At 40.1% G+C, this 23,518-nt stretch overlaps 1 protein-coding gene across 4 annotated transcripts in view; it reads left to right on the top strand.

The window, feature by feature from the left end:
- The window catches only part of cdh13 (cadherin 13, H-cadherin (heart)), a 326,188-nt gene that overhangs the window by 127,348 nt on the left and 175,322 nt on the right, over positions 1-23,518 (top strand). For all 4 annotated transcript variants that reach the window (XR_006361196.1, XR_006361194.1, XR_006361195.1 and 1 more), the window contains exons 5-7: positions 2,237-2,242; positions 2,690-2,842; positions 21,038-21,182. Coding sequence is in view for 1 of the 4 variants with exons in the window: in XM_044036748.1 (XP_043892683.1) it covers positions 2,237-2,242; positions 2,690-2,842; positions 21,038-21,182 (304 nt within the window). In the remaining 3 variants the exon portion in view is untranslated. The remainder of the gene's footprint in view (positions 1-2,236; positions 2,243-2,689; positions 2,843-21,037; positions 21,183-23,518) is intronic.

Below are 23,518 nucleotides of genomic sequence, written 5' to 3'. Positions count from 1 at the left end.
ACTGGTAATGAGAACTGATAGAAAGAGGTGAGATTCTCCCATCCGTCCTCTCGTGCACACAGAGGGAGACGGAGTCGGCGGAGACAAAAGCCACTGGGTGTACGTTTCCCGGCGAGCATGTGTGCAAGTTGAAATGTATGTTTATGTGCAGTGCAGATTACCACACTTGTGCCCCACAGACACATCTCCTAATCACACTTAACTTCTCCTGACACTTCAGTTCTTCAGTTAAAGTTTCTGTGTCTTCATCAGCAAATGCATCCCTCTCTCTTGCACTTACTTACTACGTCGCCCTCCCACACTTTCTCTCTCATTTTCCATTTTCCATTTACACTCAACACAGCGAGTCTGGTGCACTGGTCTCCACCGGTGCGTTGAGCTTCAGAAGCTCAAGTGCTGGTGCGTTGCTTGGTCAGGCGTGTCCATATCTTTGTAAGTGTGAATGTCACACATCGGAGGGAACGTTGGCTGAGCAGATTTTGGCTTTACGGGACCTGAGAGACATGCTTTTCTGGCACAGTTAACACTAATAATAAATGAATAAAAGCAGGGAAGACGTCACATCTTGTACCGAACACAAAAACTTCTCTTTCTCTACTTTACATGCATTCAATTGTGTGAAAACAAAACCCATACATAAACTAAATTCACTATCAGTAATGTTTTTTTTTTTGTCTTAAGGGGGTTTATCTTCAGATATTATCTCATTGATTTTCTGCTTACCCCCAGGGTCCCCAAAGACAGGGCATGTGAAATAGTTTTTGGGTCCCCAAACAACTTCTTCAATTCAAATTTCCCACACTTTTTAGATTTATCTGTATATGTTGTTTTAAATAACGTGCATGCAGTAAGTTGTGATTCATTTACTAAACATTCTTAATCTACTAATTCAAGATATGGCTGTAAGTCAGTTGTTCGTTCTGTTCATGATGCACACATTTGCTCTAGTCATGATTTATATTATGATAGATCCTGACAGTTTGTCCTAGAACGTTTGGGAAGCACTGGGCTATAGGTTTGTAGCATATGTGCATGTCACAAACAAGGCTTGATGTTTTGTTTTTTTAAATCCTAGACCCAGATTGTCACATTTAAGCTGCTATGGGCTGCCACTGTGATTACTGCTCAGCGATATCTGTGTCCTGAATGGTAACCACTGACACACAAAATGAGCAGAGGGAGTCGCTAGAGGATACAGTAGAGAGAAGCGAAAAAATGATGAATGAAGAATGAGATACGAACCCTTAAGAGAAGAGTGAGGGTGGACATAGAGGGAGAAACAAACGAGGGTACAGCGAGACTTGAGGGAAAAGATGAAGGGCACGTCCTGATAAATGGCAAAGAGTTTTCAGAGCCTATAAGGGCTTGAGCTCCGTCTGGCATAGGCTTGTGAGACTGCAGTTTCATCTCACATGCTCTTTCAAGTGAGGAGTAGAAAGGCCTTCATTTAGCTGCCATCACATTGAAGTGCACACTCATTAAAGGTGACCTCATCGCACCCCTCTGATCACAGAGCGGGGGGACCATTTAGATCCTTGACACACGGCAACACAAGGCCCAGAAGGATGTCTAAAGTAGTGACAAGACTGTTTGTTCATATAGATGCAGTAGACTGTATTAAAGTGTGTGGGGGGGGGGACACAGTGTTGGTCGTGTTGGCTCCAACACATGGACACATGATAATGCACTAAAAAGTGTGGCGGAATTGCTGATGTTTAACTTGAATTTAATGGTGTGGGACCTTCCACAAGCATCTTTAGTCACTTTTGGACAGAGATGGGCTTGTTTCTGTCTGCGTTGTAGATGCTAATGTTTAGAATAGAGAGAAGTTTGTTGTGTGACGAGGTCAGACTCTCCTACAAGTATACTCCACTTTGGAATTGGACACTATCCTTTGCCATTGCAGATGCCTCCGCAGAGGTGACCACTTTAAAGTAGCATCAGTCTTTCCATCTCAGTCAGACAACTTTGAGCCTAGCTTTACCACGATGATGTTGAGTGTGATTATACAGTGTAATGTGTAAACACAAATATGCACAACAATTTATGGTGCAACGGAACAAAAACTGGAATTGTTCACCATATCGGGGAGAAAACATTCATCATCAACATGTTGCTGTTTTTGCTGTGCTGTGTGAATCTAACATGCTTTGTTTTCTGTGTGTTTTCTTTTTTTTTTATACGCTGCCCTTTCCTGCTTTGCTGCTACACCTGTGGATGCTGTTGGCTATGGCAGTCTCATGTGAGTATATCCACCCAAAAAGTCCTTGGGTCAGATCATTTCTGTCTGAGAGAACACAACGGTTTTCCAGCTTACATAGCAGAGCAAGACTGCAAATTGCAGCAAGATAATCTTCATAAAAGTCACCCTTAATTAATTAAATTGCCTATTCATATGCAGTACAGTATCTTTATTTAACTGTCCCAATTCCCTTATATAAAAATAATCCTACCATGCAATGGCAATTGGTCACAACTGGCGCCCCCAATGCTCATACTTTCCTATCTTACATGAATTGAATTTGCCAACTGATAAAATCACGTTTTTGTCTGATGTATATTTCAGGGATTTACATCACCACACAACACAGAGAAATGGGCTCACCCAGGTTACACTATACCCTGAAGAAACTGCTAAAAGCATAGAGTTGTTGGATTTGTTGATGTCTCTGCCTGTGTGTGTGTGCAGGTGTTTTTGCCGGAGAAGTTAGGCAGCCGCATCTTCCGACTGACAGGCCCGGGAGCTGATCACGATCCCAGAGGTCTCTTCATCATCGATATGGACACAGGAGAGGTGTCAGTCAGCCGCTCACTGGACCGGGAGGCCGTGGACTCTTACCAGGTTTGTGTGTGAATGTTTGATCTGGCTGTTATTGTGTTGGTGCCCTATATTTCTGCCTCTCTATCCACCTGGGCACTCTCTTTGATTGTCTGACACATTGTTTCCGTCTCAAGATGAGACAGAGAAGTTATTCATGAAGTGGTTTTTTTTAGATGTAGCACATAAGCTGAATACTAAATAGAAAAAGAAAACAAATCACGTTATTAATAATAATAATAATAATAATAATAATAATAAAAAATACTTTGTTTCAGATTTCTGCTGGGTTTTGTGCCCTTGGGGTTCTAAGTCCGACAGAAGCATTTTCCTGTTGAACAAAAGGAAAAGAGGGGCAGAGAGGAAAATCTTATAAACTCAGTCATTTGATCTCGGCCTGTTTTCCAAAACCAGACATGAGTGAGGATGTTTGCCTGGGTGCAAGCTGTTGATAAGCTATCACGCTTTTGTGAAAACTTTGAAATCATTTACTTGGTAAATACCAACAGATGTGAAAGGAGAAGCATGAAAAATGAAAGGCTAAGAGATGAAATCGCACAAAACACATTCACTGTCTTTCCCCACTCTGGCAAAAAGGTACAAGTAACTGGCATTGTGTCCCATGGAAAACTGGTAAACAAAGAAACTATTTTTTTTGAACATACAGTTGAATAGGAATTTACAAAATAAGTAATGGATGAAGTATTTAGGTGTAGTCCTTGCCCTCATACCTCACTTGGCCCATAACACTGTGAAAGACTGGTTTGAAAGTAAACATTTTTACATGTATATAAACATGTGAAATATATTGTATTATAAAATAATTGTTGCCAGTGAAATCACTGGCTTTCTTTCTAAACTCTATCTATCTACTGTAACTCACATCAGTAACTAGCCATAGTTACCTGTACATTATGGGCTACCAAGACTACAAACCATGTCATAAAAGTATACATTTATGGGGTCAGAGATCTTATTAAAAGAAGCTCCGCTCATTCAGAGTATATTAAATGTGTAGTAGCATTTTATCACTGTCTATAAACTGTCCATAAACACAGAAGCTATAATTTTATAATGTGAAGTGTATTCAAAAATGTTTATGTTCAGTGGAACAGGACAGGCTTTACACGGCAATAGAAAAATGCTGTATCCTCTTTTCTACATTCACTGTGGTGTGTAGTGGATGATTTTTAGTGTTGGTAATGCAGCATTTGCGTCATTCTTAGGAAAATATGGTGATAATGTTAGTTAGCTGAACCCTCCTGCTTCAGAAGAGATCTGAAAAATTCTTCACCAATGCTCAGAGGAATGTGGGGGGGCGTTAATCAATATTAAAATGGCCATGGTCTATGCACTTGGTATGAGTTTGGCTAGGAAAACACAGAATGGGGAAAAAATGGCTTTATATTCTCTTTATAAGAGAGAGCTTTTGAAATGCAGTTATTGTAAATGTTCTCACACAGATATTTTTCCCACTCGGTCAGAAATTCTGGCTTTTATAATTTACAAAACTAAAAATGACTGAAGCACTCATACCACCCTTGCCTCATAGTTTTTGCTTTTACCCTTAAAGAAATTATGTTTTTGGGTCCTTGGTGGTCAAAAGAGAAATTGGTATGTGAAGCTCTGGGGAGGAAGAGAGACGTGGAAAAGACTTAGGGACAATATCCACAGGGATGTAACTATGTCCTGAATGACAAAGTTAAAGGAATTCAATGAAACAATGAGTGAAGTGCATTGAACATCATCGTCAGAGTTATCTTGTACTTAAACGTCACATTTCAATATCACAGTTTATATCCACACTGAGCAATCCCTTTACAAGATCATGAGGATTTATTTTTCCAGAGAACCTGTACGCTTATCCAACTTTGAATTACTGTTCGTTAACTTATTCATTTCCTGCCACAGTGCGATAGCTTCAGACCGAATATCGTGTCTCTCATTTTATCTCCTTTGTTACTTCAGATACTGTCGATACCGTACATACAGTAAACATCTCTGCACTGTTGGAGTCCTGCGGTTTGGCAGCTACCTGAACACTTGACATCATAATCCATAGTTGTCATGCGAAGCCTTGGACAGACGCAGCAGACTTTGTGGCTGGCTGAGTCAGCACAAAGAGACTTAGCGTCTGAGCATCTAATCATACTCCGGCATGTAGATGACTTTAAATAACATTATCTCATGGATATAAGCTGTAACCGCACCAAATGCATTTGACTTGATTAAGTTACTTACTGCCAAAGCTAGATTGAAATTAGAGCAGGACTGCTTTCCAAAAACAATCTCTTAATGTTTTATTCCCATCATAGTCTGATCATAAAAGCCAACAAACTTAATTAAAGTGTAACTAAACCCATAAAGCACTTTTTTTCAGATGAAAACCCAGTGTATATGTGTATATAGTTAATGTTATTTACTGATCCAGATGCAAATCTACACAGTTTAGTGTGGAATATTGAAATTATACATATGTTCTGGTCCGCATTAATGCTGGTCTGTATTCCAATTTTGCCGTTTGCTTTCTTAGTCCACGCTTGCGTTACTGGTCCAATTGTTTACCCAGACTCCTCCCCCTTTTTATAAATGCTTTGGTGCCGGTCTCTTTCCACCGCTGAGCGATTGAGGGGCTCGTCTGCATTGCTGCCCAATCTCCCTCACTCAGCTCTCAGCCCGCTTATTGACATTTTTCCCATTCCGTTACACTTTAAAAACGTTACACTTTTAACATGCATGCAGGTCCTCACTAATGATCATCCTCGTTTTTCACTGGATTTCTCGAATCCCTGAAGACGTCTCTGCGGACACACTTCACATGCATGCGCACACACGCACGTCCACCCCGGCCCGCTCTATATCTTGTCCCGTTCCCTCTTATCATAAGGAAATGCTGCTGTAAATATGTGTCCAGTTCATAACTCACGACAAAGATCCCCTATCACGGGAACCTCTGCCGTTTTTATCACTCGTCCAACACTGTGTGCGGAATAAAGACCATCATTTTTATAGTGCCCAGTTGTCCTGGCAGCCTGTCCCTGTCACATTCATTAAGGGTGTGTGTTTTGCCTCTGTAGCTAATGGCTTGTGTGGGTATAAAACATGAAATATTCAAAGGTAATTTAAAAAGATCAGTCCTCTAAAGACGTTTTATAGGCAAAGTGGTACACGCAGCTTCGGCTATTTCTCCATCACAGCACAAAGCCCTTTGAAGGAAGAAAGAAAGAAAGAAAGATGTATAAATTAAAGCTGCTATCAATATTTTTCTCTCAGCATTACTTAACAGGATGATTGTTTCTTAAAGTGGCCATCTGTAATGATGACTCTGTTATGCCAGGCCAGGACATGTTTTTGTGTTCAGCAGAGGAAGTCGACTAATCCATTGTACTGTGTGCCACTTCTAAAATTGTTTTTTTGCCACGTCAAATAACTTTAATATCACTGTAAACTCGTATTGCTTGAGGGATTAGTCATGAAGCCAGAGCAGCATTGTGTTCGGGTCGGAAATGTTGGAAACAGAATATTGATTATTAGGAAGTTATGACTCACATGTGAGTCATATCATTTGCTTTTCTTTTGCTTTGAACACACCATAGGTTACCATGCATTAGGTGATCACTATATATATCTCCCAGTTACCAACTGAATTAGATTATTGAGCACAGTTCCCTTCCTTCAGTGGATTTTAATATACTGCAAATTCAAATGTTCTATCCTCAGTGTGGCTCCTCATGTTTAGGCTCACATGTCAATATCCTGTCAGTGTGCTTGGCTGCTAGTCAATACAAACCCACTAGTAGGCCTCTGTGTAAGACTCCATGCAGTGCCTACCCTCCTGTAAGTGAGGATTAGTTGAATGTTTGTGTCAATAAGTGTTCTGTTGTGTTCTGTTGTGCAGGTTGTGTTGAAAAGACTTCAATCCCTTCTTGTTTTCCCCAGTCTTGTCAAACCGTGCACATTTTGCGTCGCAGGTACGTCTTTGACAAAAGTTGCTCTGGTACAGTGTGTCACTCTAAAGTACACAAAAAGCGGGTGACACCTCAAGAGTTTGACAAATTGTTCAGTGCTGAAGTCTACACCAACAAGCATTGAACAGAAGTCCTTGGCACGGTGAGGCGCCACATTCATTCCCCTTGTATTTACCCACCGTCAAAAAAACATATTCACAGCCTTTCTGCAATGTTTTGATATTAGTCATCAACAACCAGCAGATAAGACACGGAAACAGAGTAATTAGCATTTTTATATTAATGCATGTATGAAAAAAAAGAGATAAAGTATTGAATTAGAAAAGAATATAGAAATATTAGCTGTACACTTGTCCCCAGGGTGTATGTTAAGTGGAGAAATGTGTTAAATCACATTTTTATACCTATAACTAAATAAATATAAACAATATACAGTACCAACAAGGTGATTCTCCATGACTTTTCAAGGTTGACAGGTATGTCTGCCTATTTTATGGTGAGATGATGACAGATTGCTCTTTTGGCAAAGAAATGCTCCATTCAAAGTCAACGTATGTCAAATTATTATCACAATCAGCTTTTGGGGGAAAAAGGACACAAATGCAGTGGTTTTGGAGGATCCGTTTATGGACAGAACCACAGTTGCAAGTAAAAGCACAATTTAAAAGCAGGAAAGAGATGTCTAACTTCAACATAATAGCAGCCAAGGGGTCAACTCCACACAGATGCAAAGTGGGAATTCTAACCAGGCCATTACTAGAAGCACACAAACAAACAACTGACAGAATAAACATTTGCTGTGGAGGAACAAACAGACACAGAGATCGACTGGGCCTCATGTTCACAAGGATTTAATGTCAAACATTATTGTCTTATTAGGCTCAATTAGGGTGAAAATGAATGTTAATGAGATGGAAAATGAAGGGTGGGTGGGGGGGGGAAGCGGCGCTTATCACTGTGGTTATGACAAGCTTGGGTCGGGTCGAGTGTAGCGGGGAAGAACCCTAATTGGCTTACAACAGAGGAAGGGTGGAATGTGAAGTGATAAATAACAGTCTTGTTTACACAGGTAGACAGATGACCCTCACTAATGCAGGTCATTCCAACAATACATGTGGTGAGTCCTTTGTACGTGTGTATCTTGGAGATGCTGAAATTTAGGAAATGATGCAGCGGACACTATGTTCAGTATAAAATTGCTTGTGTTCCTTGGTTATTTCCACCGAAACAAAGCACGTCATTGTTTTGAAATGTCAATGATCTTTTTAGGAAATGACCAGATCTTCTGTGGCCACAGGCGTGTTTATCAGAACGACTAACTGCAACGTTGTGGACCATCAAACTTCTTTAAAACAATGAGCGTCGTCTGGCTTTTTTGGTTTCCTTAGGCTTTGTGCCTCAGCCATTGCCTCGCAGTTGAAAGTAGCATCCTCTCTTGTGATGTCCTTTGACAGCAGATCTAAAAAGGACCATGCTCTGTTCCCTATATTCTATCTGTCAAGCCACAAACCAAAGGCCTTCCAAAAGAAAAACACATATGGACCTATGAAAGCCAAGCTGTGAACTGACAGCTGTTTTTAAATTTAGATTTAAATATCTCGCCTTTCAAAAAGTTTCCCTTCAAAAGAGTTTTGTTAGGTTGTCAAACTGTAGAAAGAAAGTAAAAACCTTTTCACCCACATTTACCTACTTTTGACAGAGGTACGGTGGCATTTCCTGACATACAGTATCTCTTTTATGGAAATGTGTCTGACAGTAGTGTTAAAAGCCTCTTATGACCATCATGATAATCAGGCCGACTGGATTTCTTTTGATGGTATGGCTGTAGAATTGTCAAAAAATGGTTCAGTGAGTGCGTGCTTCTGCCCCTCTTTCCAAGATAGCTTTCACTTTCGATATCTGGCAGTTTAGTAATACGGCACTGGGAAGCTGATGTCACAAATGTGTGACGCACTGGTGATTATTGTCTGTGATCGCACGGTCATTCCGCGGAAGTCCTGAGGGCTACCGTAATGACAAGTATATGGATGCAAAGCTCCATTTCTGTGCTTTCAGGTATCCATCCATCTTCTACCGCTTTATTGTCCACATGAAGGTCGTGGGGGGTGGGGGGGGTGCTGTGGCAATCTCAGCTGACGTTAGGGCGAAAGGCGGGGTTACACCTACACCAGTCCACAGTTTTTATAATTTTCTAGATATCACAAATGGTCTAGAAGTTATGTTAAGGAGAAGTATGGTATGCATGCCAAATCCTGCGACTGGTAACAGAAGGGTTAAGGGATATCTTGACAGTATACTGGTCCTCTCATTAGCCTCTAAATTTGCTTCAAGTTTTGTATAAATCTTAGTTTTTAAACTACTAAACATTGATCCCTTTTTTATACTGGACAAGCACTAACTTGCTTTAGGCTTTTCATTTATGCAGATACTCTTAGCACATAATCACTTCCATTTGCTAATGTGGTGAGTTTGCAGTATTTGATCTGTATGGTTTGCAGCATGAGGCCCAGATCACATGGATTTCTTCCAGGGTTTTTGTTATATAATCACACTTTACAGTCACTGCCCCCCTGTCCTTTTGGGTCGTACCGGCTCGACTGTGGCTGTTTTTCCTCTGCTGTGGTGTCAGAGAGAGAGGGTATTTCTGATTAATCTGTCATGCTGCTGAGGTGGAAGAAGTATGACTATATGGGTGAAAGCCCAGACTTTTGACCCTTCTGTTGGTTACAGACAGCACTGTGTATTTGTTTGGGTGTGACTTTGTGCCCAGTGTTTGAATGTTTATCCCTCCGTACATCTCTGTCTAGATATCCTTTTATTTCCCTGGATGCTCCTGTTCATTGTGGATATTCCTGTCCCTTTTCTATACTGTGTATATATATATACACCTATATATATATATATATATATACATATATATATGTATATTATACATTATACATTATAGCCAGAGTTCCAAGGAGTTGTCAAGTTTAAAATTTAGTAGATGAGAATAAAGCCAATTTGGCAAGAGACAAATTCCAACCTTTACCCTTTGAAAAATTACATTACAGAATATGCTAAAATGTTTGCAGCTACTACAGTATGGGAAACCTTAACCATTTTGAAATATTGCCTCTTCCATAGCACACTAAACCTGCGTCTGGATGGATACATTCAATTTATATCACATATTATGGATGGCTGTGGCCCAGTGGTAGAGTCTATATATTAATTCAGGCCACTTACGTCATACAGTACATCATCATTTCTATCATACATCTAAATGAAAGAAAGGCAGTGAATGGAGAGATGTGTGGGTAGGCATGTCTACCGGGGGAAAGAGACTTGATCTAAAACTGCATTTATGATAATAAATATTATTTATGCTTGACGGTTAGAAACTGTGTTTATGTCGCGAGTATATGGTAGAAGATTACACAGCTGAAACCATGCTCTGACCTTAGCATCTACCATGTTGTGTAGGTGAGGGCCATGTTAAGTAAATTAACATACTTGTTCTATTTGCTTAATGTAATCAATGTTAAGTGGAGCAGATACGGGGGGGTATAGAAACAACAGCAGACGACAAGAAAGCATAAAAGATGCTGATAGCAAGACAATAGATAGTAACACACACAGTGTATATATAGTACATATCACAATGTGTACAGAGCCATACACACAGTAACAGACAAGCTATTGTGTCATTCTAATGTCTTTGTCATTTATAGCAGGTGTAACTTAATGAGCTTGAGACCTGAGACAGGTGAGGCCTGTTGTCTAAATCCCTCTGCAGTTTTCTGCTTGGATGGACTGTAATTTCTTGGGCTTTGGAGACCAGGATACGCTGCCCTGCACACAGGAAAACAGGCCTGATGTGCACTTAGTCCCTCTATGTGGGCAAGAGATAAAGGACACACTTACAAACTGTACACACATACACACACCCATCAACAACCCACCAACCGCTTGCGCAGAAATAGCCTTTTGCCACCGTAATAGCTGTTACATTTAAGAAATATAACCACCATACTTTATTGCCACTGGGTCACACACCGCCACACTCTACTGATAATGCCCGTAGTCTATAATTTGTTATTTCACATTCATAATTGTGTGCTTAACCACTACATGTTGGCCAAACTCTCTTACAAAACAGTATTTGTTTTCACAACGGCCCAATAGTTCTTCAGACACTGCACTTCTACAGTTTTAAGCAAACTTTATCATACATAAACAAGAAAAGAAAAAAACAAAACAGCTTTGTTTGCATCTCAAAGTGGAGTGCAGTTCAAAGAGATTTTCTTCAAAAGTTCTTACTGGTGAAAAGCCTTTCTTTAGGTCATGATCATTGAACTGAGGGTTTTGTCACTCTCCTGCTGTCCTTCTAGAAACCTCCCTAAACCCCAGTAGACACACTGCTCCCAGATAACCTGATTAAACAGTAAGTGCCCTGTTGCTCAGCCTCAGGCATTACTGCTGCTAATTCAGCCTGTCGGCCGCCCGCTGTGGCACATGGCACAACCCCTAATGCTCTCTGCCTTTGTACCAGGAGTGCTTTCAACTGGTGAGAACAGAAACAAAATGGTAGGCATCTCCAAGAGTATAGATCAAGGAAGCTGGACTTATTTGAAAAGGAGGAGGAAGTAAAAGAAGTGAAACATCTTAAATTAAAGACAAGCACGTCCAATTACCTCAATCTGCACACTTGAAGATAAAAATGACCTGGGTGACTGAAACATAGGAAATCGATTGATTGATATGGCTTGCAAGGTCATAACGGTGGTCCGGTGGCTCCCATTGTTGGCTCACAGCAAGAAGGTCACTGGCCTGGATCCTCTTTCGACTGAGGGCCTTTCCCGTGTGTACATGGGTTCTCTCCTGGTGGTTGCTGCGGAAGGAAACCCGCAGATTGGAGTGGAGAGTGGTTGTTCCTCTCTGTATGTTTGCCCTGCGAAGTACTGTCAACGTGTGTAGAAAGTACCCTACCTTTCGCCCCAAGGTCAGCTGGGATTGGCTACAGCCCCTTGTGATGCTCATTTGGAGGATACAGGAGTAGACAATGGATGGGTGGCAAGATTATTAGACAAGACAAATCAGTGCTGAGAATGACTGATCATGTAATATATGCAATGGAAAAATATGTTCATCGAATTGACAGCTTGACTACTTGACTGACTCTGTTAACAGTCCTCAGACTACATTTTAATGTTGATATTGCTTTGATGTCAAGGTCTCTTCTATAATGACAGCTTATGTTACTAGATGACAGATGGTTTCACCAGAGAAGATGCAGCTCTTTGCTGTACCTACAAAAGCACTTACAGTTGAGTAGCTGTGATGCAGAGTCCGGATAAGACCCGCTGTCAGTTGGAATTTGCCATTTTAACTGGTGAAAGCAACAGTGACTTGTGGCTGAAAATGAAAAAGATGTCACCTAGTTGTTTGGGGCTGTCCTCGCAAGAAGACCAACAGTACCAGCTGGACCAGAAATTGCTCCAAAATTACATGTTTACATTTAAGTGTCAAAATCCCACAAGCTGCAGTGATTGATTGAGGATAAAGGAAATGGTCTGGTCATTTGCCCATCTTGGATTGGATTCAGTCAGCAAAACCCTTGAAGGATAAATTCTATAAATGTATACATGGATGGATGAATGGATGGAAGGATGGACAACCCACTCTGTGACCTTTTTACTTAAAAAGAAAAAATGAAATGCCCCTAAAGTAATTGCTCACTGCTCTCCTCCTGGTTGCATGGATCAGTCCTGAGTGCACCATCTTCAAGCCTCCTGTAAGGACAAATATAAACCATTAAAAAAGAAATGGCCATGGCAGTAGCAGACAGATGAGCCTGGTTTTCCACCAGCTCTACAAACAGTTCCTTCAGTGCCACACAAAAGGAAATTGAATTAAACCTTTGGAGAGGAAGGGTGTAAGTTGGGATGGGGGGTGGTATTTTGTCCCATGATGCACGATAGAAAGCTTTTGTGAGTCTTTCAACACCTTTCAGAAGCAGGATTATGTTTTATCTTGCCAGACGGCCTGCTGAATGGGAGATCTTTTCAATCATCTTCTATCTTCCCTATACTTTTAACTCCCATGCTCCTTTCGCCTTCCATCTCTCACTTTCTCTAAAGACCATCTATTTATATCTTGGCATTCCAAGGGCTTCTTTTCTCTTGATGTAATAAGCAACATTTCAGATCAGCAACTCTGAGATGTGAAGCCGATAAAGAAATCTGCACCCAACACAATCCGATATTCCAATGTTGACCTTCCCGAGGAGCAACGTATAAAGATTCCTTAACAAGATGTTCTTGCTACTAATGACTAATAATACTTAATAGAACTGACTGTATAATGACCTCTATAGCTTCAAAAAGACCACAAGGACTAACACATTTGCATTTGCAAATGTGGGGCTAGTTGCTCAAACATTGAATACATGAATAGCTGAGTGTTTTTAGTAAATCAAATCTAAATTAATGTGAGGTTTGAATATATACGTGGTAATAAGTAAGTGGTAATAGTGGGAGAAGTCGGTGATGTAATGGGGGAATCCACCTCGACCAGACTATGTCATTTAGGTTCAGCTTTTAGGGACAGTGTCCTAATGATGTACCCCTAAACCTGAATTGAGACAAGGTTTATGTAATTAAAAGCCCATATTAATGCATGGCATTGTAGTAGTTTTTTTTTAATTTTTAATTTTTTTAATTTATATTGTCAGATACCATTTTTGTATAACTACACAATATGAACAAAAGTATTTGGCCACACATGTTAAGTATTGAATTAAGGTGTTGCAATGAGGCTTTGGGCTAGACCCTTTATCTCCAATGAGGGGCAATCTCGACAGTTTTAGGAGGCCCTGTTCTATTCCAACATGACTGTGCTCCAGTGCACAAAGCAAGGACTATAAAGACACGGTTTGATGAGTTTGGTGTGGAAGAACTTCACTAGCCTGCACAGAGCTTTGACCTCAACCCCATGCAGCACCTTTGGGATGAACTGCAACAGAGATTGTGAGCCAGGCTCCACGTCCAACATCAGTGCCTGACCTCATAAATGCTCATTCCCTTAGAAACTTCAAAATCTTGAGGAAAGTCTTCCAAGATGTATGGAAGCTGTTATACAGAAGCTACAAAAGAGGGACCAACTCCATATTAATGTACTATGTATGTATGTAAATACGCCATTTCACTCTATGTAGGTGTAATGGTCAGGCGTGCATTTATGTTGTGCATAAAAAAGCTCCTTCAGTATTAACACTTGGGCATATTAGTGTTTAACGTGCTGACGATTAGGCTGTAAAATGTTAAGCACATTAGTGATTTAAAATAAATATGCTCACATGTTAATACACAAAATTCACGCTTTATTTTTTATGACGTTCGTAAATGTTTAACTTTTATACCTAAGATGGCTTCATGAATTTAATTTCAATGCCAGTTTCACTGTTAAGATATTTTAGTCAGGATCAAAAATTTGTAATAATATATGTGTCTCAATTGAGAAGTGTCTATGTCTAAACCTTTCTTAGGAAAGCTTAAATCTAGCAATTCAGGGATCTGTTTTATGAGTCTTTGGTTGAACTGTTTTGGCTTTGACGGTATAAAGTTGTCGTTTCACTTTCACACTCAGCGGAAAACTCAAACACATTCCCAGTCGGTACTCCCATGTCTCTCAGAGAGCTTTGCTGAGTACATGAAACACACCTGGCAGCTGTGCCTCCTTTTTGTCAGCCCGCTTCCATGGCATCATTTCACTGGTGTGGAATTATTTGAGTTTTTGTAAGTAGATGTGGCAGATGTGCAAAAGAACAGTGGATTAACATTCTCTTCTTCCAGTCAGCATTAAGCTGATGCCTCAAGGGCTGGGCTTTGAGAGGAATTAAGGAAAATGTGAAAGTCTTTTGGGGAAATGAGGGAGGAAAAACAACCCTCTGTTGTTATCATGCCATGCTGCACTGGAAGAAAGGGGCATGCATATTTAAAATGTTACTGAAAATTACAGAGTGTGGGTGTACTTTACTTTTGTGATCAAAACTGTTCATATTTGCTGTTGCGATACTCATCTTTGACACGTCATAGTCCAAATGCTGTTCCCGACTGTCCCTGACTTGATCTGATCTCATTTTGCCGAAGCTGCACTGTGAATTCCAAAGTCTTCACATTATGCTGTGTCCGAGAGAGTGAGAGACAGCACTCAAGAGAGTTTAACGGAGGGAAAGCTCTCCCCCATGAGGATCCGTCTGAACTGTGTCAGGGCAGAAGCTGGGTTTTGCAATGTGGAGCACAGCCTGCTGATAAAGCCTGAGTCACAAGAGTATTTGGAGGTGCGGGGCGCTATTCACCTTGGAGCTACCATGAAGCAGTTTCACTGGGATCTTATGAAAGCTGCAGGCAGGCAGAGCCCCTTTGAATTCACCTCCTCAGCTAAAGGAGGACTACTTGAATGGCTCAGGAGTAGATGAATGCTCAGTGAATTTGAAATGAGGCGATTGCAGTCGAAGGCAATGGAGACGCTTCCATATGCATGACTCTGCCCCCCTTTCAGTGCTCCCCTTTTTACTCGTCCTATTCTTGTCTGTGTTTAAGAGTGTGATAAAGCCTCCCCAGCTCAGCTCTCTGCTTCTGCCACAATATGCCACGCTGCCGATTGACTGGGGCATCAGCTTCCACCTTTGCCTATGTCCAACCCCCGTAATCAACCGAGCCACTCATCTGGGCACAAAAGCCTTTCAAAACATTATTGCCAGGAGATATCCTCGGAGACAGAGTTGAGGTTAGGACAGGAGAGGAGGAAAAATGGAATTCAAATTGAAACAAGCCAAAGGATTTCAGGGTTGAATTCAGTTCCCTTGTCCGACCATTAACCAGTTCAGTTACAGTGGGACATATTTTATCTTGCGAAGACAGCCTTTTTTGATAGCTTTATACTATATAAGGTCCATGTATGTCTACACTGTTTTGACACATATACAGTACATCTTATACGACATCATTTGACACAATGTGGATTATGCTCTATAAATATAAAAAGAAATTCAGTAAGTGGTCTTTATTTATATCAAGCATTTTGATAGTCGTGAAGATTACTTAACGCACACACGCACACATACAATACATTTATATGCAGGTCTATTTTCTGTCACAAATCATTTGCTCACTGACAGTCGAGCCAGTAGGAGCAAATGGGAATTTTTGGATTAAGTGTCTTGCCCAAGGATACATTGGCTCACAGACTAGAGGAGCCAGGGATTGGACTGCCAACCATCTGGTTAGAAGATGACCCCCCTCTACCTACTGATCCACAGCTGCTATGTGAATGGAATAATCTATTAGCAACTGAACTTAATCAAATAACATCTTATTCAGAATGAAGCCAAAGTAAATTGCTGATGAGCACTCGATGACCAATGCTCTTTAGTAGAAAAAAAATGCTCCAGGCCTTTTTTCTACAAAATAGTATCAGGCTGGGGCCCTTTAATCCACAACAGAGCTGAATTTTTTTATGTGGCAACCTACTTTTTAATTGTGCCAAACCAATCCTGCAAAAGCAAACTTATTCAAAATGTAACGTTGTGACAATAATCTCATGAAATTATGAATGGATAAACATTTCCTTTTACACTTGATAAATTAATCACAACTTAATGTTATACATGTGTTGTTAAATAATCCTGAGGTTAAAAAATAATCCATGACCATATCTCTGGTTTAGTGCTACATGAATTATTATTAGCTTTCTTTCATAAACCATTTTTTTTTTACAATAGCAAGCTAAATATAATATTCATTCAAAATAATTAACTTTCCATGGTTGATCCACGGTAACCTTTAACTGAAAAGAATGATGCCCTTAAAACAAACTCTCACCCATGGAGAAATGTAATGGCTGACAGTGTCTTAGTGTAGTAATGAAAGAGCTAATATTGCTTTTCTCTAGCTTCACCCACACAGTCTCAATGAGGTGCAGAAGAGAGATGTGTTCGCTGTGATCAGTGGTAATGTTACAATAAGGCTTGTAGTCACAAATGTACTCTTCGGAACTGGGGCCAGGTCATCCAATAAACACCGAGGCAGCTGTCAAAGAGTTTATCACCTCTGCTGTGACTGACTGCCGCAGATCTAGCACGAGCACGGCCCATCTACTCCAAACTCTCTGCTTTTAATAAGTCCTTTCTCCTCCCCGGGGCAAATCAGCGCCCCCTTTCTGCACATGTACCCGTAATTGCAAATTTCTAACTTCTAAATATTTCGCTGAGATCCATGTCGGTGTCTTCCGCTTATGCTAACATGCACGTGACAAGGACTGCAAAAATCCTCCGCTGCATTGTCTGTATACTGTCATGATCGCAGGCTTTCTTTTTACTTAAACAATAATGGAGGCTTTATTGAATTCCACTGCGTACTGTAGTTTATATCCAAACAAGAAATATAAGTTTAATAGATTTTTCTTTTTTTCAAATTCAATTGGGATTTCTCACTTATTCAACAACTGAGTGTTACACTCTCAGGAGCTGACAGTTCCCCGGAGGTAGGAATGACGGATGGCAGCAGTGTGTACAATATGTGTAGTATAACTTATACATGCCGTGCTGGAGGCTGATTGGATCTCAGTGGACTTTATTCATAGTGACTCGGCACATGAAAAGACCGTGCCCACTTAAACACCGTGTACTTTTCCTCACCCTGTATGCGCCTGCCACGCACAGAGAAAGAAACGCATTTTCTCCTATTCATCAGTCTTTTTCAAGGTAGACAATGGGAGCGTTTTAGAACTCACACAACCATCCAACCACTGGGGACCAAACGGTATCGTTCATACACATGTACTAAAAGACCCATCAGGTGAGAAATAGAGTGTAGGATTAGAAAAGGTTTGCTGCTTTCAACTAATTCTGTTTGATCAATACTCTCACTTTCGCTCGGACAACTGTTAAATCAGATTCACTATTTTACACAAAGCCTGCAGGTACATAAATTGTTATTTGTTTAAGATTATGGGACTAAATGTATATATACAAACATCTATGACGGTCATTTATCACCACTTGCACAGAGTACATGAAGTACAGTTTTTCTCTATGTTTCTGAAGCTGCAGTTAGAGTTGGCTCAATTACGAAATACTGTATATAAAAATAATTCTGGAGAGTAAAAATTAAAGAGCAGTACTTCACTTCTATACGATATACCATATTAGGCACTGATTTTGCAGTTGGCAAGTTAAATACTTGTTTTATGTGTTAGTGTGTTAGTTTGTTATTACTGTACACAACTGTAGGCAGATATCAGTCAAACTGGGAAAGTGCTGTACTTCCAGCAGGGTTGTAAAATAGGAGTTATTGCAGTTGATCCTGGCTCTGGAAATATAAGTTCACTGTTTTGTTGAAACAACATCATTTGGCAGATTGACAAACGGGCATAAAACTCGCCTTGTTGACTGTCTGTTTGAATTGTTTTCGCTCTCTCTTTTAAGATTTACTGCAGCACTGATTAGCACCACCTTAGCATCAGCCCCTTAGGGATGTGAGTGTTAGCACCATAATGTTTAAAATAAGGTTTGGATTAGTAAAATAGGTGGTTGTTGAAAGAGTGAATAAAACAGTAAGTTATTTGAGTCCAGGAGGAAAAGGGGGGGTTTCTTTGGAATTACAGTGTTTTTGGCAATCCACTTGTTACATGCTGTGTATTTTTCTGAATTAATATGGAACTTGTAATTATGGGAGGTTCAGTGCAGGACACCCTTACATTTGCTCTTTCAAAAAACAAATGTAAGGGTTTAACTACTTTATTTGGTAGTTCCACCATGGACTGATGACCTGTCCAGGGTGTTCCCTGCCATTCCCCCTGTGTCAGTTGGGATTGGCTCCAACAGTAGACAATGGATGGAGTCAAATGAATGTTGCTTTTTCATTTCTAGATTGTATATACTTCTGAAAAGACTTCCATCAACACCACATCCAACACTGAATCTAATTGACTGTGCATAAAAATGCATGTACACCTGTACATATGTGCAGCACCCCTAAGGCGTTTGCTTGCAAATCAAAGCCGTCCGTGACTATATAAAAAAAAAAGACACCACTTTCTGCTGTAAAAGGGGTATGTGTTGGATTACATAATATGTATTATCTGTCTCCCAAACAGGATATTGCTTTGTTGTTGGGTATGATTCTCTATTCAAATGATCTGATGCAAGGCACCGTGCACCTAATGTTCTCATTACAGCTCACACATGCTGGAAAGAAAAAGCTAGATTGGCTGCACAAGTGTTTGTGTGTGTTTGACAGAGAGAGAGAGAGAGAGAGTCAGACACACTTGCTTGTTAAGAACTCAGTTCCTCTCTCTCTCTCTCTCTCACGTCATGCATGTAAGAGACACACAGCGAGAACAGAGTTCATTGGATTGGATGAAATTCCATGTTGGGTTGAGAGCAGCATTTGTGTAGAGTCAGCAGTTCTGTGGGATGAGGACAGATGGGGACATCTTTACAAAAAAAAAAAAAAAGCATGTCATGTTCTTGAGGCAGAGAGAAGAACGACATGAAACCTCTCTCGCTCTGAACACCAAAACACTTAGTTTAGCTGCATCGTATGTTATCGTCTTATATTATCTTATATGTTTCGCGCTCTTTGGTGATGAAGAGATGGACAGATGAGGAAGACAGAGGATTGACTTAGAGGAAGAGGAGTGGGACGACCTGTGTGATAGAGCGGTTGCGTAACGCCATGCATTACTAATAGGAAGAGGAAAGACCTTGTTTCTTCCTCTCACTCACTCACTCACTCACTCACTCTCCTGCTGCACTGCTAATAAAGGAAGTGATGGGATGTCTTTCGCTACAGATTAAGATAGAAATGGAGGTAATGACATTACATACGGCATCTTTATAGGATACAGATCACAGACGAATGACTTCATTGGGGGCGGCCTCCACTGCAGATCGGATTTCTTGTGGCAGACATGCACAAATGATGTCAAATGCTATCTTTTATCAGTGACAGTTGCCTTGTCTGTGGTCTCTCCCACACGGTAACACGGTTTGTTTTTTCGCCAAAACTAATTTGTCCACAGTGTGTTGGACCTGAATCAGTGTCTTTGTTTCTACTCGTCCTCAAACAATGGTGCCAGTAAGATAATGGATGGAGCGTCTGTCGTTGTTGGATGCAACAACTAAACAGTGATGCAGCTGGTAGTTGATAAAGAAAACAGCGGTACTTCAGTGATACGTTATATGTATTACATTTGTAACCATGTTAGCGGCATCGATCTGTTGGCTGGCTTTGCCATTGTGAGCATGTGCGCGTTTTTAACCCTGACATCATCTGGCAACAAATTAACCTCTGTTAATGCAAAAATCAGCTCAATGGATAAACCTAAATGACATTTAACCTAATCGCATCTTTAAAAAAATATTAAACATGTTGAAAAGTGTAGTTTTAATTGGCACAGTGGTGTATTTTTATCACAAATCTGTTAACTATTGTTTCTTGGACTTGTTAAAAACAATATATGATTTTCTTCAGTATGAAGTATGAAGTTATTTTAAAACACTGTGCGTGCAAAAACACTTTCCAGTTCTCCTTCCATAAAGAACTTAAAAGCCACAGTTAAGTGGCTTCTTCAACCTTCATTCAAATAAACTTTTTCTTAATATTAATTGATCTAAAACTTTTGTTTTTATTGTAATAATATTTTGGCCATATTTCCTATGTGTTGCAGAATAGTAGTATAGTATAGATTTGGGTAAATAATGAATAATTTTAGCAGGACAAGAGGTGGGCTGATTGAACACGACAGGACTGTCCCACTCTGGATTAATGGCTGCTTGTTTGCTGAGTGTATTTTGTGCATAGCTAACTAAGCTGGTGTCATCCCCAAGGTGAATCAGGTAGATAACCGGCAGTACCGCAGAGCCGGGAGAAGTGGATTGGATGAATATGCAAGATTAGACAATGGAAGATCCCTCGGTAGAGGTGGTGAAGGAGGTAGAAAGGAGGAGTAATCTGTACATAAGACATTGCAATCAAAACATGTAATCATTGTTTTTTTTGAGAAAATGACTACTTCAACTAATGTTAAAATTTCAAACTAGTTTGTCTGACACTGTTCCATTGCATCAGGTGACTGGTTGGATTTCTTTATAGCATAGTAAATGTGTCATCCACCTACAATCAAAACAATTTAAAACAATCACCCAGTACATCACCAGAATAAACTCTGTCATCTTTTCATCTTTTCATCTTTCATCACACAGCTCGAAGTATCAACCACGGACTTTGCCGGAAACCTTGTTGACGGCCCCACCTTACTACTGATCACTGTCATCGACCAAAATGACAACCGGCCCATCTTCAAAGAGTCACGCTACACAGGAGAAGTGCTCGAGGGATCCCCTACAGGTGAGTGCCACTGTTATACTGATGGACTCGAGATAACTGGCCTCTTCTGGGATTTAGCTGGGTGGCAACACACAAGATGTCCTCTGATCTAACAGTGTGGTAAGGTTGCCTTGACATTTAATATTTTTTTTTTGTCTCACATAGGAAGGCGGTTCATGTGTAGATGTGATGATGGAGTCAAACGTGCATTGCAAATGGCACATACCTTATTTATAAAATCACTTCAAGGGAGAGCAGAGTGACTGCAGAGTCACTTAATCACAACTTATGGCTACACTACACTATTATATATAGTATAAATTACCCGCGTCACGTTATTGTAAAGTTTAGGCTGGCAAGCACCTTACCCATGCTTTTATAATACATGTATAATGAATATTGGATGTGATCATATTTATCTAAATCCTGATATATCAAATATTCCATAATGTGTTAATTCATCAAAACAATGGACTGTCCTTTGCTGATAAAACCACCAACCATGTTGCCTACATTTTACATCACATAAGTTGTTCCAAGCACGTTGGTGAATGCATTGTAGTCTCTGTGGTTTAATGTTGTCTCATTGTCTCCTGTATCTTTATGTGATCCCAGACATGACTCAGCAGTGTTGAGGTCAGGGCTCAGTGGGAAGCGTAGACTATCTGTTCCAAGGACTCCTTGTTCTTCATGGTCATTATCACAAGTCTGGCTGTATGTGTGGGGACAGTGTCAAGCAGACCTGCCAAACTGTGCATTTTGTGAAGCAGGTGCAGATTTTGATATGAAGGTATGCTGCCATGATTTGTCATGATTTGTCAGTGTTGTCTCACCAACTGTGCAGTTCAGTAATAGATACAGGAAAATACCAAAGGGCTGGATGCAACACAAAAACCTGCAATTGGGTTTGTCAGTATGGTTGTGACTCATGGGGTGGAATGGATCATCCAGTAATGGCAGGGACTGATGAATGGTCATGGCCACATGTCAGTGTGTCCTCGGGCCAGATATGGAAAGCCAAGTTACTGCCGATGCTCAGGGCAGCATGACATGTCTGCCACCACAAGTGTATGTGTGAATATGTGAAACTTACATGGTGGTTTCCTCAAAAAAAAACCCACAACATTTCTATACCAGCCTGTCAACAAAAATGAACATCACAACCCCCTGTCTGTGTGGATGTTCAATATTTCAGGTCATGGCCATGTGAAATTGTTTGATTGTTTGCTGTTGATTATTACAAAAGCCAAATGTTGTCCCTCTTCATGTAGCAAGAATGTATTGCAGGTTTTATCCATTTTACTTTTAGATGTATTCTATAAAGAAGGATGACTGAGGGACGATTGTGAATAGTTGAGTTTTCTTTTAAGTAGGTCTCTGGAGTGCCGTCTTTTCCTGTACCCACTCAATGCTCACGTCTCATGGTCACACGTTTCAAATGAGACGCGTCGAGACACGATTGTCAGAGCCTTTGAGAAGACGTTTCACATCTGACTTCTACTCTTAAATCATCTTTCTCCGTGTCAGTCCGTCACAATATCTTCTTTGTTGTTGTTTTTGAACGGATGCCAATGCTGTTGACGCTATTTTTGACATAACGTGCTCTCACTGGGATGCGATATGAAGTGGTCTAATTTACCATTTATTTACAATTACAGGTTTTAGGTACAATTACATTACCGAAAACAAACCTTATTTTAGGTTTTTCTACAGCTGAGTTGTGAATGTGGTGTTGTGCATTATAATAATTTGGAGCCTCACCTTCAGAATTATTTTTCTACATGTATTACATTAAGAATTGTGTCTTTACTAATGAGGATTTGACACGCTCCAGACTCTTTTTTAAGGAAATTAAGGATTGACTTAATTTGCCATTCTTATTACCAGTTCTTACAACATTTTCGAAAATACATTTTTGTCAGTGTTTCCAACAGCTATAGTTACACAGCATGGTACTGATGATGAAATTAGCAAAGATCGGTTGCTTCACCCTGTGTACCAACCAACAGCATGTCATCACTACAGAACAAAGTGATGAACTGTGAAACTTACACAAATAAATCCTGTTTAAATGATTTGAAATGAAAATTAAGACGTGCACAGACTGAAATACCTGAACCCTTACACAGTATGTAAATTGTGATGTTTTTCATATGGTATAGTATTTTTGTTTATTTTAATTTTCAGTAGCTTATATTATTCTGCCTAAGTTCTGGTTGTAATGTTATGGTATGTTAGCACTTTTAATGTGAAGAAGCTACACACTGTATGGATAATTTTATTTGCAGTTGTCACTGTCACTAACCCTACTATAATGTAGTAATAAAACTACTATTATGTAGTTTTGTTTCCCCTCC

This window comes from Solea senegalensis, linkage group LG10, assembly GCF_019176455.1.
Source record: "Solea senegalensis isolate Sse05_10M linkage group LG10, IFAPA_SoseM_1, whole genome shotgun sequence".
In the NCBI taxonomy this organism is placed as follows: Eukaryota; Metazoa; Chordata; class Actinopteri; order Pleuronectiformes; family Soleidae; genus Solea; species Solea senegalensis.
This window is presented reverse-complemented; position numbering and strand designations above follow the sequence as displayed.